The 18,401-nt window shown below is 34.7% G+C and overlaps 1 protein-coding gene across 1 annotated transcript in view; it reads left to right on the top strand.

Annotated features, from left to right (window-relative positions):
- The window catches only part of LOC126755650 (uncharacterized), a 120,446-nt gene that overhangs the window by 89,157 nt on the left and 12,888 nt on the right, over nucleotides 1–18,401 (top strand). The window contains exons 3-5 of the mRNA XM_050468374.1: nucleotides 6,862–7,312; nucleotides 12,095–12,379; nucleotides 12,634–13,109. Coding sequence (XP_050324331.1) covers nucleotides 6,862–7,312; nucleotides 12,095–12,379; nucleotides 12,634–13,109 — 1,212 coding nt within the window. The remainder of the gene's footprint in view (nucleotides 1–6,861; nucleotides 7,313–12,094; nucleotides 12,380–12,633; nucleotides 13,110–18,401) is intronic.

Raw genomic sequence — 18,401 nt, 5'->3', positions numbered from 1 at the left:
GTTTTAAAGTTAAATGTCATTTGAGTTTGCAGCATAGCCAGTAGTCACTCGGAGCTAAATCAGGCGAATACGGCGGTTGCGGCACGGCATTGGCTGAAAATTTGGCGAGCAACTCTCGAAGAATCAATGAAGTATGCGACGATGCATTATCATGACACTCAAATAATATTCCTTGTTGACAGCTTGGCCGGTGGGAAGGAATTCGGAATGCACCAAACTCCGATAATCGAAGAAAACTGTCAACATAACCTTGATTTTTAAGCTGCTTTAACGAGGTACTTACCGCTTCGACTCATCTTTGCCACAATATTTGGTCGATTGATCTTCAGATTTTGGATCGTAAGCATAGATCCAAGATTCATAGACAGTAATAATATGTTTCATGACTTTCTGGCAGTCGGAAAGCATTGTTTCACAAATTTTGGAACCAACCGTGCTTTCATTTTTCTTAGGCTCAAATGATCTTTCAAAATGGGTTTCACTGATCCTCCCGATATTTCAACGATATCAGACGAGAATCGTCGATTCTCAAGTACCAATTCCTTTATTTTATTTGCGTGTTGATCATCAGTTGATGTTGATGGCCGTCCTTACCCACATGATAGAATTCACATCCAAAAAGTTTGGTTATTTTTGAAACACACAGTGCAAGTTCTTTATCATTAAAAATTTGTTGTGCCTTCTAAAAATGACTGGTATTAAAAAGTTCTTTAATTATATATATATCAGGAATTTTTATTGACACCCTTTATTTTGTTAGCACCTTTACCAAAATTAATTTAAATGTTTAATCAACTTCACCTCAGCTGCAACTTTTAAAATTAAAAAATTGCAAAAATGACTGCAAAAATGTTATATATAGAATTCCACTAAAACTCAATTATTGACACTATTATTTCGTTACTGCATTCCACATTTTTGAACAAATCGTTCTAAAATACTCGGCATGCGCTTAAATGTTTGCACACCTACTGCCTTTGATCACCATTAACTAAGATATGTCACCAAATTATCAATAAACATAAATAAGGGAATGGCCGTACATAATTACTTATACATTTATTTAAGTATATATTTATAGTACGCCAAATTCACTTTTTGTTTTTCAAAAACGTTATAATTAAAAAAAAATGTGCTCTGAATGTGTCACTTGTTACTATATCCAAGCATCATTACCTCCTTATGATTTTTGGATACGGTACTCTTCAACAAATAAGTTATCATTCAAGTTGCTGCAATTAACTTAATTAATATGAGGAGGAACAATAATCCTATTCGATTTGTCACTCAGTATCTTTAAGATCTGCTCAGAAAATACTAAAAGCAATGCAACTGAAAATGTCTGAGAGAATATGTTGATTCCTCAAAAAGTGCTGAAACTCCTGATGATTCTATCTCTACTTCATTATACTAGTCTGCTGTGATTATACTAATTGTTTGTTCGATCCACCACTCTTCGAATTTTGCTGCTTTAAAAAAGACTAGTGCTTGTCTACTGCAAACTTATCTCGGGAAAATCAAAAAAATCCATCAAAGTTAAAGAGAATTAACAAATATAAATTCTAACTTAACAATTAGTATACAAAAATTATTCAATACACTCATTTATATAGTCATTTACAAACATTTAAGCAAAAAATCGTTTTTTTTTTTTAATATTTACAACCTTAAACCTACACCTTTAAGACATATGTATAAATATACACCAGCACTCATTGTACCCAACTAAGCATAATCACACTCTCGTTCAATTGCTTATCTCCTCCACTTCGTGGAGCTGCGAGTGAATAAACATACACAGACGACTTGTAGTTGTGTTACTAAAATTGAAAGTGGTAAACGGTAATCACTGGTTTCGTTCCAGACTGCATAGCACCGGCATGCCAAAGCCGTTAAGTACACAATTTTAACAACAATAACAATAAAAACAACATTAACCTTGTCAGTGGCGAATGTAACACAAATTGGTCACAGTTTGGCTTGAGAGACACGGCAACGAAGCAATATACATTTGCATTTGTCCACTCAACATTTGACAAAGATATGAATCAATGCATGGGGAATAAAGAAAAAAGTATAAAAAATTCAGATTAAAAAACCGTTATAATATAAAAGCAATGTAAAATTGAATTGCTCATATCGGAATCGCCAATAAAGTTGTAGCTGAAAGTGAAAATCGGTTAGTCTATGAATCGAATTATTCAATTCAATTCAAAAAAAAAGGACTGCATATAATCATTTGCGCAAATTTACGCTTGTTTGTCAAATCAGCTGCTTCACCACACTACTTCTGCTTACAGTGCTGCCTTGGTTTTCGGCGTAACGCTGAGTTGCATTTTTTAATAGTTTTTTTCGTTGAGTTATCACCACATCTGTGTCTCGCGCGCAGTGGTCATGGTTGAGCAACAAATAAGTTCAATGGAGTTTTGATAAAAAATCTTTTTTATATTTATAAGCGAGCAATATTTTTTATAATATTTTATTATTATACAAATCCTTTTTTTTAATTTTTGGAATTTTCATTGGGTTTTCCTATTTTTTCGTATTCTCCATATTTTATTTTTATTTTTTTAATTTTTGGAAAATACTTGAGTGACTGTATTTATTTCTTTTATGTTATTTTTAAGCAATTATTGTTGGTTTTGTAGGCTCACAGTTGTGGGGAAAGTATTCAAGGGCTTTGGTTTAGACCTTAAATTGATTTATATCGCATTGCACTTGATTTTGCAAATGGAAACTAATGAGTCTTGACAGCTGTGGTAAAAGTGACATTGGTTAAGACAACGTTTTTTGTTATTTTATAATAACATTATATTATGTGCTTCAAGTGTAAGCGTGATAACTTTTCATAGCGTAGCTCCGCGCTTTAGAATGTATGTAACTAGTCTAATATTCGATATAGCAATGTTTTTATACCTAAACAGGGTATATTAAGTTTGCCACGTAGTTTCTAATACCCAGAAGGATACGTCGGAGATCGTATAAAATGCATATATAAATAATATGTGAGCTGAGTCGATTTAGCCCTGTTCACTTGTCTGTCTGCATACATGCGAACTAGTTCTAAATCAGTTTTTGAGATATCGCTCTGAAATTTTGCATACGTTCATGCCTACCCGAGAAGCTACTCATTTGTCGAAACCACCGATATTGGACTACTACAGCATATAGCTGCCATACAAACTGAACGATAAAATTTAAATTCTAGTATAGAAAACTTTTTTATTTGAAGAGATATCTTCACGAAATTTGGCTCGAATCATTATCTAAAGCAATAATGTAATTTTCATAAAATTTGTTTAGTTCGGGTCATTATAGCTTATAGCTGTCATACAAACTGAACGATAAAAAACAAATTCTTGTATGGAAAACTTTTTTGTTTATAAAGATATCTTCACGAAATTTGGCTTAGATAATTGTCTAGAAGAAAGCTACTATCTCCAAAAAACTGTTCAAATTGAACTACTATATCATATAGCTCTCATACAAACTGACCTGTCGAAATCAAGCCTTTGTAGGGGAACCTTTTCTATTTGACGAGATATCTTCACGAAATTTCACATGTGTTTTTGTTCAAGGCAACGCCAAAACCTTAAAATATATTGTTCAGATAGTTACCTTCCACACTGACCGATTAAAACCAATTCCTTTTATGGAAACTGATTTTATTTGTGAAGGCTGTTATAGCTTCAGTAGTAGTAGTAACTCAACTTAAAGAATTTTACTTTTTTTTTAATTTTTCTACACCTTTTTGCAAATTTTACCCAACCTTGAATTTTTCTACAAAATACTAACTGCACTAATTTTACTATTTGCTCATGTAAATTGTTTAAATTGCCACTTAATTAAAATTGCAATTATCTAATGCATGAATTGCGTTGAAATGTGCAATTTAGTACGTTTTCCGTTACCGCAACAAAGTTTTTCGTTAATGCGTTATTTGTTTAAGCATTGGAATGTGTAATGTTTATATACATAAATACAAAAATATATAAAAAACACACACACATTTATATATACACACATATCTAACACTCTGTTTACTGCTGACTATATGAAGTTATCTTTTCTACATACGCTTTGTTGTTATTTTCTCACTTGCTCGTGGCGCACTCAAGCGTGTGTCTTAAGGGGCCTTAATGCCCTCAGCCGTCATCACCTTTTTGCCAGCGAAGCGGCTAAACGTCGACGATATGAGTGCGACCATAAAGTGCTGTGATGCTTGAAAAGTTCTGCCATAAAAATTATAAACAACAATAACTACATGCACACCTCCACGGCACACATGTGCCAGCGTGGCATTAAATTAGCAGCACTATTTGCCTTTTTCAAACTTTACTTAGCACTCAGACATTTTTGTGTGACCCGGCAATCGATTGGCAATTGTTCTGCCAGGTATTTTTCCCTCAATGCGCTCAAACGTCAAATAAAGAGGCGCACCCATCTTAAGCTTTGTGGATGACTGCAATAAGAAGTAAAGCGTGCATTACACGCTTGTTGCAACATGAGCAAACAAACAACGGCTAGCAAGAACAACAATTATACTAGCTATTTTAGTGGCATGCCGTAAAGGTCAGTCGGTAGCAGTTGTTGTTATTATTGTTGTTGGTGTTATTGGCCATAGTCTGTGTTCTGCTAGACAATACACCAGCTTTGTTGAAGGTGTACCGGTTTTCGTGTTGCACATTAAATGCTGAATGCTGACTGACATTCAACTCAAAAGACTTAAGACACATACTCGCTGGCTGGCTGCCTTACTATATATGCGCATGAGCACAAATGTGACTTTGTGTGCAAATTGGAAAGTGCAGTTACAGTTGTTGCGGTTATACAGTTGTAGACACATAGCATAATATTTGTTTTGTTATGCTACTTTACAGTTAGATTACGGTATTTGTTTGGGACGCATGTGGCGGTCACAACGAAACTGAAAGTTAAGCAGCACAAAACAGTGGAAAATCTGGAAAACACACTGACGCCGGCTAAACACTTTAAGCCGCGAGCATTCGTTGATAACCATTTTCCATCAGTCAATGTCAAGGATTTAATGCTAGACATCATGCAGTTCGTCAAGCGTTGCGGCAAGCAAGTGTGTGTGCGTGTGTGTGTATATAGCAATGGTACAGTCAGTTAGCTAATTTGTTGTTGTCTGATTTGTTGTTTGGCTTACATTGTTTATATTTATAAATAAATATGTATGAATTTTTACTTTTATTTTTTATTATTAGTTTTTTTTTATTTTGTTTGACATTCATGTCATTGCTTTCTAAGCTCTTGTAATGTTAATTTTGCGTGAAAGCAAAATCATATTCACAACTTAACAATACATTGATATAACCTATACATAAAAGTGATAGTAAAGCATTTCTCTACACTACACAATAACAAAAAAAATGAAAAAAGTGAAGTGAGTTGGCGTTAACCAGCGCCTGTGGTTTGATTATGCGTAGCGATTGCTACTATGTGGCAAATAAGTGTCAATAAAATCGTAAAATGTCTGAGGAAATAAAAGTAATTTACATAACTGCGCCTTTATTTATTATTATTATTTTTTATAATTTTTTTTAAGCAAATCTTATTTCAAAAACCGCAGAAATATCAAAAGAATTACCGACGTCTGCGCTTGCTTTTCAATTATAATGAATAGTTAAACTTATTCAACTTGAAATAAGCTCTAAACAAATGATACACACAAACAAACTACCCAACCCAAAATAACTCAACCTCAGCGCTGCCCTGTGAGACCTTACGCTGCCTGCTTGTGACTTCACTAGACTCTATAGACTCTCTTAATTTATTTGTTTAACTTCAAGGTATTTTTTTTTCTGCAATTTTTAGTTTTTCTCTTGTTAGCAGAACGCAATTATTTTATTTGCTATTGTTTATTTGTTACTTCTCCATGCCATCGGTTTTAATTTTTGGCTTTGTGCGCCAACAAAGTTTTCGACACTTAATTTTCTGCTCCAAAAAGAATCGAAATTATGTAAACTGCCTCGTGCTGATTTTCACGCCGACAATGACACGCAAATTGAGAATAATAATGCGATTGAGTGCGCATGTGCCAGCTGCTAATGCACTGAAGTGCTAGGAAGTCGTGAGTAATGGGCGTGCTATTGCTTTGTATTAGCATATTTTCGATTTCATTAAAATCGATTTACTTTATTAGTTATTAAAGGAACTAGCAGATAATACCTTACAGTTAGTAGTAAAATGAAAAAATATTTCAATTGTGCGGAAATTAAGTATCTTAAGCAAATAGTAAACAGCGGTTAAGTAAGCTAAAGAACTATTTTAGTATAGAATCATTATTATGGTTGAATTTTGTATATTTATAGTGATTTTTGTATATATAGAAGCCACAATGGTTTCATTTTTAGTATTAAAGTAAATGAGGCAATTCCCTAAATTTAGGCAACAATTTGGATTAAATATTCAAAAATGGCGTAAAACTGTAGTCTACATTTTGGCAGGTTTTAGCGAAGTCACACACCCCATTTAATCAATCAGTCAATCAATTTTAATTATATATTCAAAAATATCACAAAAATGTGGCCTACATTTAGGCTGATTTGAGTGAAGTCACACACCCTACTCTATTATAAATATAATAATAATCGAAAAGAACACAAAAAAGATCTTTACTAATTATTATTTTCAAAAACCGTAAACCTAAACGGGAATATTTGTCACAACAATGATGGATACGATTTTAGTGAAGTCACACACCTTACTCAATTATAAAAACCATATGATAATAATAATCGAAACAAAACACAAAAAAGATCTTTAATAATTATTATTTTCAAAAACCGTAAAACCTACAAACTCAATTTTAACACAAACCACTTTTTTATCTTCCAGATCAAGCGACTGCTGGCTCGCTGTTTACGCCACGCATTGCGACCACATCACCATTGGAGTCACCATTCTTCTCAGCCACACATGGCGTCGTGCAGACACATCCCTCATTGGGCGCCAGCATACCCAGTCCACTGCCTTTGAATGGCAATAGTTTGGGTAGCGGTGGCGGTCTGTCCAATACGCTTAGTGTTGGCAGTGGTTATCTGAATTCGCGTGGCAATTTGCCAAAATTCAATACAGCACGGTATCCGACTATTGCGAACACAGTAGTCGATCCAAATCCGCAATCGCCATTCCGTCATTTGGATTTCTCCACTAGTGCCACCGCCGAATTAAGGCGTAATCCGACATTATCGGCGCCAGATGAGTGCGCACGTGCCTGTCGGGAGGGTGAACCACCACGTATCTGCTACTATCATTTCACTATGGAATTCTACACCGTGCTGGGCGCGTAAGTAAAAAGTCAAGTCTACATATAAAAAAGAATATTTGATTGAGGAGTTTGGCTTAGATATTCGAAAAGAAAGTGTGGAATATTGGGTTAAATTAGGCTTGGTTTCAGGGTGGCCAAGCACATTATTTGTGAAATTTTATTTAAAACAATTGTTTTTTGATAAAATACTTATAATAATAGGTTTGACGTAAATTAGCGAAGAGTTTCTATAACAAGATTTTAAAGAGCACAGAATTGGCTGATTTGTTATTATTTAAGGATGACATATCTGGCAGACTGAATAGTCTTATCGTTTACATAATTTATCATTTCCTACTCTTTATTACGTCATACATTTGCGGCAATTAATCAAAAAGAAGGAAATAGTTTTGGCGTCATTGTTTTTTTTATTATATAATACTCCAAATTGCAGAATGAAAAGTTTAATCAAAAATAACAACAATTTTTCGAAACTTTTCACACAATTTTCAAACGAAATGACAATCTTCGCCGTTGACGGGAATATTTGTCACAACAATGATGAATACCTGACATACCGCGGGAATTATCTGCACAAATCACACACACATACATTCAACTCCTCAGCAATTTGCGAACACATCAAAGAAATTGTCAACCGCATAATTGACGTAGTAAGCAAAGTTAGTAAGCCATAAACCATTCTGTTAGATAGCGATGACAGTTTGATATTTAAAGTTTATTTACTTGCCTTGTTGCTTACCAAAACCACCACGAGTGCGCCGAGCACAAGAAGAATAGCGCGAGTCGCACAAAACCAGAAAATAAATCGGCATGCCACCTTATGCACCACTGATCCAAAAGCCTCCGATGGATAGCAACAATAACGAATGCAGTAACAATAGCAGCCAAAGTAGCGTTGGCAGCAGAATAAAAACTAGTCCCAGCGACTTGCACTGAAGCATAGTGGCCAAATGTTGCAAAAGCTTTGTGTTAGAAAAGCAAAAACAAAAGCAAACGGGCAAAGTAAAAGCAATGCAAATAAGCAAGATAAATCGATGCTGCAATTTGCATACTTTCATGCTCTTATATGGTTGTATGTTTGTCCACGCATGCGTGCAAAAATGACATATAGACACACCAATACAGCAGCGAATTTATTAGCATGCCGTGATAATCGCAGTTATATGGCGCCGCACAAGAATGCATGCCAACAACCAGGTTGTTGTTGTGATATGGAAATGTAAAAAGTGAGAGTATTTGCATGTTGAGAAGTGACTCTGGCGGAAACTTTGTAACTTTATTAAGGAAAGAGATTTGCAATATAATTAGGTCTCAGTGTCTTAGTGTTTTATAAAGATAAAGATAAAGATAAAGATGAAGATAAAGATAAAAGATAAAGATAAAGATAAAGATAAAGATAAAGATAAAGATAAAGATAAAGATAAAGATAAATATAAAGATAAAGATAAAGATAAAGATAAAGATAAAGATAAAGATAAAGATAAAGATAAAGATAAAGATAAAGATAAAGATAAAGATAAAGATAAAGATAAAGATAAAGATAAAGATAAAGATAAAGATAAAGATAAAGATAAAGATGTTGACGTTGAAGACTCTATAAAATATATACATATGTACATCATCATCGGGACGAACCGAGTCGATTTAGCCTTATCCGTCTGTCTAAGCCCCTCTGTTTTGGAGATAGCGATCTGAAATTTTGCACACATTTTCTTCTACCCAAGAAGCTTGTCATTTGACAGAACCGCCGATATCGGACATCTACAAGATATAGCTGTCATACAAATTGATCGATCAGACTTAAGTCGATTTAGAAGTTAAGTTACTACCGAAATTTCTTAAATATCGCATGTAACGAATCATCCTAATTCTATGGACACGATTTCTAAATAGAGAAAAATAGTCGTTCGGTTTGTTCTCTATTTATACACATACCTTCATTTGAAACAAAATCAGAAAAGTGAATAATTTTTGAAAATTACACGTATGCTAATTTTTTCTCACAGGGCATGTACCACTCGTTAAAGTATGAAGTGTCTATGTGTATGCATGCATATGATTACAAAAATTTTCCTTAACACACAAATTCCCACGGTAGTTTAAATGACACCAACGACGACAGTTGACAGTTATACATGCCTGATACCTCCGATGCTGGCGACATAACCGCAATAACAATTAGTGTGAGAATTAATGATTTGTTGTTATTATATCGGTCACCTAGTAATTGATTCTTAAAAGCAATAATTTGTCATTAATAACCCGAGCATATCAAACGCGCAAGCGTAAAAATGAAAGGCATTCGCACTATTTTCATAGATATAATCGGAATTTTTACGAAAAATGTGGCTTTTAATTGTTGCTATTTTTAATTAGTTTTTCATTGAAACTGAGCGATTTTTAATACCGCTATTTTATTTAGAAGTAAAAGTAATTATAATATGATCAAATATACATAAAAATAGAAATAAGATAATGGCCCAGAAAAATTCAGATAAAAATCATTTCTTCTTTGAGATTTGCTTCAGATTCGGAATCCGCTTACTCCAAATGTATCAATACTTTTTTAAATCTCACAAAAAGGAATCAAACGGCACTGAAAGAATGATGTAATTTCGAAGTGTTAAATGAAAATCCGCTGGCAAAAATTCGAATGTGACATGACATGTGATTTGTGACACCAAAGATCAGCCCTATTCATGCAGTGGCTCTTTATATTGCTTTAATTCCCCCTCTAATAAATAAATAAAAAAAATTTACCCACCAAGTAATATTTAGTTCAAGGTTGCACTAAAATATCTAAAAGTATTGCCCAATTAAATAAAAAATATCTATTTTTATAATATCTAAACCAAAATTAATGCTTAGGAAAATGTTAGATTGCGTACTTTTTTATTGCCGTCTCTTTATTTAATTCACCTGCACCCAGTGTGCAAACGCAGCAACTGGCTTTTTCAATCAAATTTCGCCACTTTCAATTCAATTTTCTGCTATAAGACGCACAACCAGTTTGTTGTTTGTGCAGCGGTGCATGAAACGCCATAATCAGGGGTCTAGGAGTTTTTCAACAATTTAATTACAATTATTTGCGCACAAAAACACGGAACAGCGCCAGTTGCAATAAAATTTTCTTAAAGCATTGCTTAGTTTTGTTTTTCTCTCCACACCATATTAAATATATTGGAAAATGTTTGGTTATGTAAACACGCTTTTACTTGAATTATTTACACAGTAAATAATAGGTGTAGTTAGAAGTTAATTATTAAATATATGAGCGTTAGATATTTGTAGGTTTGTAGGTCAGTGGTGTAGGAAGAAATTCGTGTTTAAAGGTCAAGGAAAATCTGCAATGATCAGAATTAAAAGTAAAGAAAGTAAAAATTTATAGAGAGTGTAATAATTCGAATCATCAAGCCTTGGAGTATAAAGAATCGAAGCGACCATGAATCAAAATACCGGTTGTTGAAACATACTGGCAGCACTTTCAATGCAACCCTGCGCTAACATGACCATTGATGCATACAAACTTTTTTTGGGCATTTTTCGTTGATATACCATATAATTTTTATTCTTTCCGCGACAAAAACAATTTTGATAACCTCTTTTGATTTCGTGCCTTGCCTTTTCTTTAAATATATATATTTTTTCCAAGTTTTAAAATTAATAAAAAAATTTAATATTATTTTCATTTTTGAGAGTAATTTGACGTATATCGAAATATGGTAGCATCAATTCGTCTAAGGACCATTTGGTTGTTGCTTTTATTTGTAAATATTTTAACAAAAGTATTATGAACAAAGATAGCGTGCAGAAAAACGTTGAATTGAAGACAGATATTGAAATAAAACTATTATACTCTGTAGCAACAAGTTGCAAGAGCGTGTCCTTAACAGCATTTAAAATAACATACTGCTATTTAACAGCACAATTTTTAATAACAGTCTTGCCAACTAATATTAATGAATAATATTTGAACATTTTCTGCTTCTGAATTGTAGAATAACTGACATATAAGAGTTTCGGCCAAACACACCGACGCATGATAAAACTCCCCATATTGTTGTTCTTCTTCTTAATTGGCGTAGACACCGCTTACGCGATTGTAGCCGAGTTAGTAACAACAGCGAGCCAGTCGTTTCTACTTTTTGCAATGTGGCGCTCATTGGAGATTCCAAGCGAAGCCATGTTCTTCTCCACCTGGTCTTTCCAACGGAGTGGAGGTCTTCCTCTTCTTCTGCTTCCCCCGGCGGATATTCTTAATGTGTTTGTCATGGTTGTCATCAAAAGGGGGTTCTCTCATACGAGGCTGTTGTTTTCATCGGGGTTTTTTTTTACGCGGCGAGTCCCGAACCCAGCGCACAACCCTGATTAGTCATGATTTGCCTACTCACTTTGGCTTGCCTTCAAACGGATGTTCTTTGGCTACCCAGAGGATACTTGGTCTAATAATTCGTGAGCTGCTTGAGATATATGTAAAAGAATCGTTTCTGGCCACTCCCAAGTGAATGGCAAAAGGGTCGGATACCTCGTATCTATCCATTATTTAGCCTAACTCCTTGATCTTCGGTATCAAAATTATGACCTGTAGAGTCGATAGAACATTTCTAGGTTGTTTGCCCGCACTGCCCAAATGAAGTGTAAACAGCCCAAACAACCAAAATATATTTAGGAATAATATTTGCTCGTAATAAATTACAAGTAATACATCAAACATTCAAAATGTCATAAAAAACTAGATCTTCGGACTGTTTGCAACTTTATCTAAGCACCTATTTGTTTTTGTCTTTTTAATTGCAGCGCTTGTCAGGTGTGCACACCGAATGCCACCAACACCGTGTGGAGTCACTGTCAATGCGTGCTTGCCGATGGTGTTGAACGTGGTATACTCACCGTGAACCGTATGATACCCGGTCCCAGTATACAGGTGTGCGAGAATGACAAAGTTGTTATCGATGTGGAAAATCACATGGAAGGTATGGAGACAACAATACATTGGCACGGCATTTGGCAGCGCGGCTCACAGTACTACGACGGTGTGCCATTCGTGACACAGTGTCCCATACAGCAAGGCAACACGTTCAGGTGGGTTACAAGTAGCAAAATATTAGCGAAAAAGAATTATATGAAATATGCGATTTAAAAAAAATAAAATAAATTAAAAAAACACTTATACAATGTTACATTAAAATAAAATATAAAAAAATTTAAAAAGTTTAGATAATATATAATAATATTTTATTAATGAAGTGAAATTTAAAAATATTTTATTAATAAAATGAAATTTAAAAATTTTTAATAATTCATTTCAAATATTTGTAAAAATTATTTTAAAACAGATATCAATGGACTGGTAATGCCGGTACACACTTTTGGCATTCTCATCATGGTCTGCAAAAATTGGACGGTATTTACGGCAGCATTGTGGTGCGTCAGCCGCCATCACGTGATCCCAACTCACATTTGTACGATTTCGATTTGACCACACACATTATGTTGATTAGCGATTGGTTGCACGAAGATGCCGCCGAACGTTATCCCGGTCGTTTGGCCGTCAACACCGGTCAAGATCCCGAATCGGTGCTAATTAACGGCAAGGGACAATTCCGTGATCCCAACACCGGTTTCATGACAAATACACCACTCGAAATATTCACCATTACACCAGGCCGTCGCTATCGTTTCCGTATGATTAACGCTTTCGCATCCGTGTGCCCGGCTCAGGTGACAATTGAGGGTCATACGATGACAGTGATTTCTACCGATGGTGAACCAGTACAACCCGTTGATGTGAATACAATTATATCCTTCTCAGGTGAGTAAGCGCTATTTACCCATAATCAATGTAGTCGAAAAGCGTAGAACAATAGTAATGTTAGGTCCATTTTTAGTTAGCAAAAAGAACAAGCAAATATATGTTACATATAATATGTGTAACATTTGTTGTTTTTGTAGTATTATTGTTGACCGTTTGTTGTTGTGGTTTTCAGCATTAAATTGAACTCATTTATTATACAAAACTCACACACTGTCTGTACACCCATATATCATGTGCTCTAATAGCGAGCTGTCACTTTGATTGGCCAGTCATGCAGCGGCGCCTTTTTTGCACCGCATTACAATACCGCTATGGACATCGCCGAACGCACGAAACTCATTCATAATGTGCAAATACTCATTAATAATCATTCGAGCTGTGCGACTGTGCGTAGACTAGCACCCCATTTATAGATTTTAATATTTATAACTTCATATTGGCATTCTAATGCAACGCCCTGCACATTCAGCCGTCCAAACACTTGCAATCGATGGTCGCGGTACGCAAGCGTGCAACTTGTTAAATGCCAAATATAAGCAATAATCAAATGTCAATAATAGGCAAAATAGAAACTGTGCAAAATTATAAAAACAGCAACAACAAAATTCTATAAAACAACTAAAAAATCATAGAACATAATTTGTAATGCATTACAACAACTACAATGTTACATATACTAAGTTGTTGCGTTCGCGAACCGAGTTATTGCTGGCACTTGTTAAGAAAATAAAGCATAGACACTTGCATTCCACTAGTCAAAATGTATAAATTAGTATAAATAGACTAGTGCGGGCCACAAAGTCATACATACATTATACATATATTAGCACTTAACATGTCTACTCATTAAACTAATATACAAAATATAAACGAGGTGGAAAGGAAACACTTAGTAGTGGTAAAACAAAAGCAAGAACATAAACAAACATTAACTTCGGCTGCACCGATGCTATAATACCCTTCACAAATATATGAAGTTTCCATACAAGAACTTACTTTAATTGATTAGTTTGTAAGGCTGCTGGCCCCTTTGATGAACAGACGCTGCAATTAGACTTCAGTTAACTCTTAAACCGTGTATGTCGGAGTGGCTCTGCTGAAGCTTCTTCTTTTTAGCAATTTACACAAGGATTTCTCACGTTTTCAGGGTGCTCGGCGACGACGTAAGATTAGAAATTGGATATAGCCACTCCCTTGGAGAAATCAGGTGGAGAAAGACCTGGCTGTACTTTGTATCTCGTATTGGCGCCAAAATCGGTCAAATTTTTCTGTTGATAGTACTGTTAGAGACATCTATGCTAAATTTCACGTCAAAATATTCATTAGTATTTGAGATACGCGTCGTTTTGTGAGGCTCTTAAAGGGAGTTCTTCGATTTTTACTACGAGTATGTCTGAATTTATTGAACAAAGAATTGCGATAATGCACCATCTCATACTGCATTGGTTATTCGTGATCATTTCGGTAAAAATTCAACAAATATCGTTCCAAAACCACCGTATTCGCCTGATTTGCTACTGACCAGCAAATTGACATGACAACTCCGAGAACACCGTTTTGACTTAATTGAGGATATAAAAGCTGAATCGAAAAAGGCTCTCATGGCCATTACGATGGAGGCTTTTCCCAAGTGCTATGATGACTGGAAAATTCGTTGACATATTTGATCACAGTAGTATATACATATATATGATCAGAATGACGAGAAAAGTTGAAATGGGGGTGACTGTCTGTCTGTCCGTTCGTCCGTGCATACTGTTACTTGAGTAAAAATTGAGATATCGTATTCCTTCGTAGATGGGCGTAATCGGAACACTGCCATGCCCACAAAACGCTGATAACCAATACCTTATAAAGTGCCATAACTAAATCAAAATAAATAACTTCAATTTGGCACAGAGAATCGTAATAGTATGGGCACTACGACGGTTCATATAACTTTAGGAAGAAATGGTATGACCAGCATTGTTTTCTAAACGAAATATAATATGAAATTTGTAACACTCCGAAAAAGCCTCGGAGACCTTATAAGATATAAACATAAATGATGAATATAATGAGCTAAGTCGAAATAGCCAAGTCCGTTTATCTGTTCATCTGTATCATCACAAACATGTATCTCAGTTTTTGAGAACACGGTTGGTTGGTTGGAATCGCTTTTTTGTCTATTAAGGGTATTATATCTTAGGTGCAAACGAAGTTAACGGTTTTTCTTTTTTGTCTTAGTTATGCTAATGCATATGCTTAAAGTTCTATATAAGTATTTGAGCGGAAAAGGTTAGCCAACTTGTATTGATTTAATGCAAGTCAAATATGGTGATTAAAAGGCCACGCGGTGCTATATATAATCCACTCTAAATAAATAAATGTCTACTAATATGCATAATATACACATATGACTGTCGAAAGGAAGTATAGTACTTGTTTAATCGAGTGCTGAATTATTGCTAGTGAGAGTTCATTGCAAAGCTGAACAAAAATTGCTTGCATACATTTTCACTTAAGGGTGGGACGAATTTTTAAGTTGGGTTAGAACCAAAAATAAAGAAATTTTTCCAATTACGGAATATCTAAACTTTAAGTATAAGAATTTCTAGGCAATAGATCAAAATATGTCATTTTTGAAGCAACAATAATTTTTTTACTCAATTACAAGTATGCCGAACTTTGCGCCTCAAAAAGTGTTTTTGCGGAGAAATAAATGAAAACTTTACGGTGAAAATGATCTAGCTGAGCTAACGTGCCATAATTTAAAAGTGGTGATTTTGGTTTGTCAGATGAAATCGTCCGGGTGGCCTAAAAAGTTTGTAGTTAAGGAGTTGGCAGTATTATCCGGTAAAGGTTGTTACCAAAAGACAAAAAGAGATCTGTAGAAGCACCAAATACCTATCTTATCGCTGAGTAATTCCGTATGTTATTTATTCTACATACTTAATTTGCTAAACTACATTTTAGAGCACCCCTAATGTACGCATACTTTAACAAACTGTTATTTATTAGAAACAGCTTATTTTCATAATAATCTGTTAAGGAAGTACTCTAACAAAATACTTGTTCTACTTCTTAATTGAAATATTAAAAGCATATTAATCGCTGGATTACTTTATGGCTTAAGGTGCGAAAAATTGTTCGGATTAAGCAATTATTACAATTAATTTATTAAACTAATAACGAGTAAAAGCAATAATAAATTAATAATTTTATTATTCACGTTGCAAATTGAAAAGAGTGATTTTCATGCAGCCAAAGCTGCTCCCACGGACTAATACAGTTTAGCTTAAAGAATAATACTAAATAATTGCAGAGCAAGGGTTGGGATACAGTAATGTCACATATATTATGCTGTTTTAAGTGCGTGAAAGGTGTTTAGCACTGAAGCCTTAAGTTCATTTGAAAGTTCATGCAATTAATAGACAATTTAGTAATTAACGAGGCAGACTGAAAGGCAGAAATACTGGGTAGTCGAAAAAGACTTTTCGTATTTTGTCAGTAGACGTCGGTGCAGTCGTATATCTTCAGTGCTACCAATAACATTGTGTCATTCGATACACAGTTCATGGATATGATGCTGTATCAGTTCGTGTAGCATAACAATGGTTCGCTCGCTTCCATTCTCAAAATTTCGTTGTGAAAGATGCACCTCGCTCTGGTTGACCTATAGTTGAAAAAGTCGATGGAATTATGGAAAAGATTGACCAGGACCGTCACATAAGCAGCTATGACATCACTAAGGAACTTAACAGTCATCATCAAATAGTTTTTAACTATTTAAAAAAGGATGGCTACAAAAAGAAGCTGGATGTTTCGGTACCACATGAATTGTGTGTGAAAAATTTAATGCACCGAATTAACATCCGCGATTCTTTGCTGAAACGAAATGAAATCGCACCATTTCTGAAACGAATAGCAACAGTAGACGAAAAGTGGATCAAATACGACAATAATGTGCGAAAAAGATTATGGTCCAAGTGTGGTGAAGCTCAACAAATGGTCGCAAATCGGGGATTGTCGCCTCGAAAGGTTATGGCGAGTGTTTGGTGGGATTGGAATAGAATCATCCACTATGAGCTGCTCCAGCTCTTGATTGATTCTATGATTTTACTGTCAACAGCTCATGAGATTGAAGCAAGCAATCGAAAAAAACGGTCAGAACTGATCAACAGAAAGGGCTTCGTCTTCCATCAGGACAACGCTAGACCACACACATCTTTGATGACTCGGCAAAAACTGGGAGAGCTTGGCTGGAAAGTTTTGATGCATCCACCATATAGCCCTGACCTTGCACCATCGGACTACCATTTGTTTCGGTCAATGCAGAAATTCCTTAATGGAGTAATGTTGGCTTGAAGAGAAGCCTGTGAAAATTACTTGTCGCAGTTTTTCGCGAAGAAACCAGAAAAATTTTACATTGATGAAATAATGTTTCTTGCGGAAAAATGGCAAAAATTGGTCGACCAAAATGGTACATTTTGGTTCATTAAAGTTCATTATAAATCCAAAAACAAATAAGTTGAAGTTTGATTAGAAATACGAAAAGACTTTTTCGACTACCAATATTTATATGCAAAATCAATTAATTATTTGTAAAGGAGTCAGTAATCAATACTTAATACTTCCATAAATAGCAACAAATTTCTGCTTTGTTATCTATATAAAACCACCTCAATACTAATTTCAACAATTTCACTTTCACTTTCCTACAAAAAACGCATTCAACCTTCATTTATCGCATGTTCATGCGCGACTTCTTGAAATTATCTCTATTGCTGATTCAATTAAGTATGTGTAACCACTGAATTACATAGACAACATATATTTAGGTTTGTGTATGTGGGTTATAGCTTGCTCTGATTTTTATAAATCTCACCTCTTATCGCCTATAGTCTCTTAAACAATTATCCGCTTAAACAATGATTACGTACCCAACAAGGTAAACTTTTAAATACCGCTGCAGGTGTTTATCGCGCCAGGCCCACTTTCTTATCTATTCATCTTATCTGTTACAAAATTTCAGCTCACCATACAATATATTTATTTCTCGACAAAAATATTACAAAAACAATTTTTCTACCGGATCGTATAATCAGCTACCGCTGTGGTTTTAATGAATTGTGCATTTTATTGTGCGCCACAAAGCAACAATAACACATAATGTACTCGTACGTATTTATAAACCGTTTCATGGAAATCATATACTGGCGCACTCAGCTATTATTACTAATAATCAAGTGGCTAACGGCAATTAAGTTTTGAATTTCAGTGCATTTTACGCGCATTTAATTTCTTTTG

Source organism: Bactrocera neohumeralis, chromosome 4 (genome assembly GCF_024586455.1).
Source record: "Bactrocera neohumeralis isolate Rockhampton chromosome 4, APGP_CSIRO_Bneo_wtdbg2-racon-allhic-juicebox.fasta_v2, whole genome shotgun sequence".
Classification (NCBI taxonomy): domain Eukaryota; kingdom Metazoa; phylum Arthropoda; class Insecta; order Diptera; family Tephritidae; genus Bactrocera; species Bactrocera neohumeralis.
This window is presented reverse-complemented; position numbering and strand designations above follow the sequence as displayed.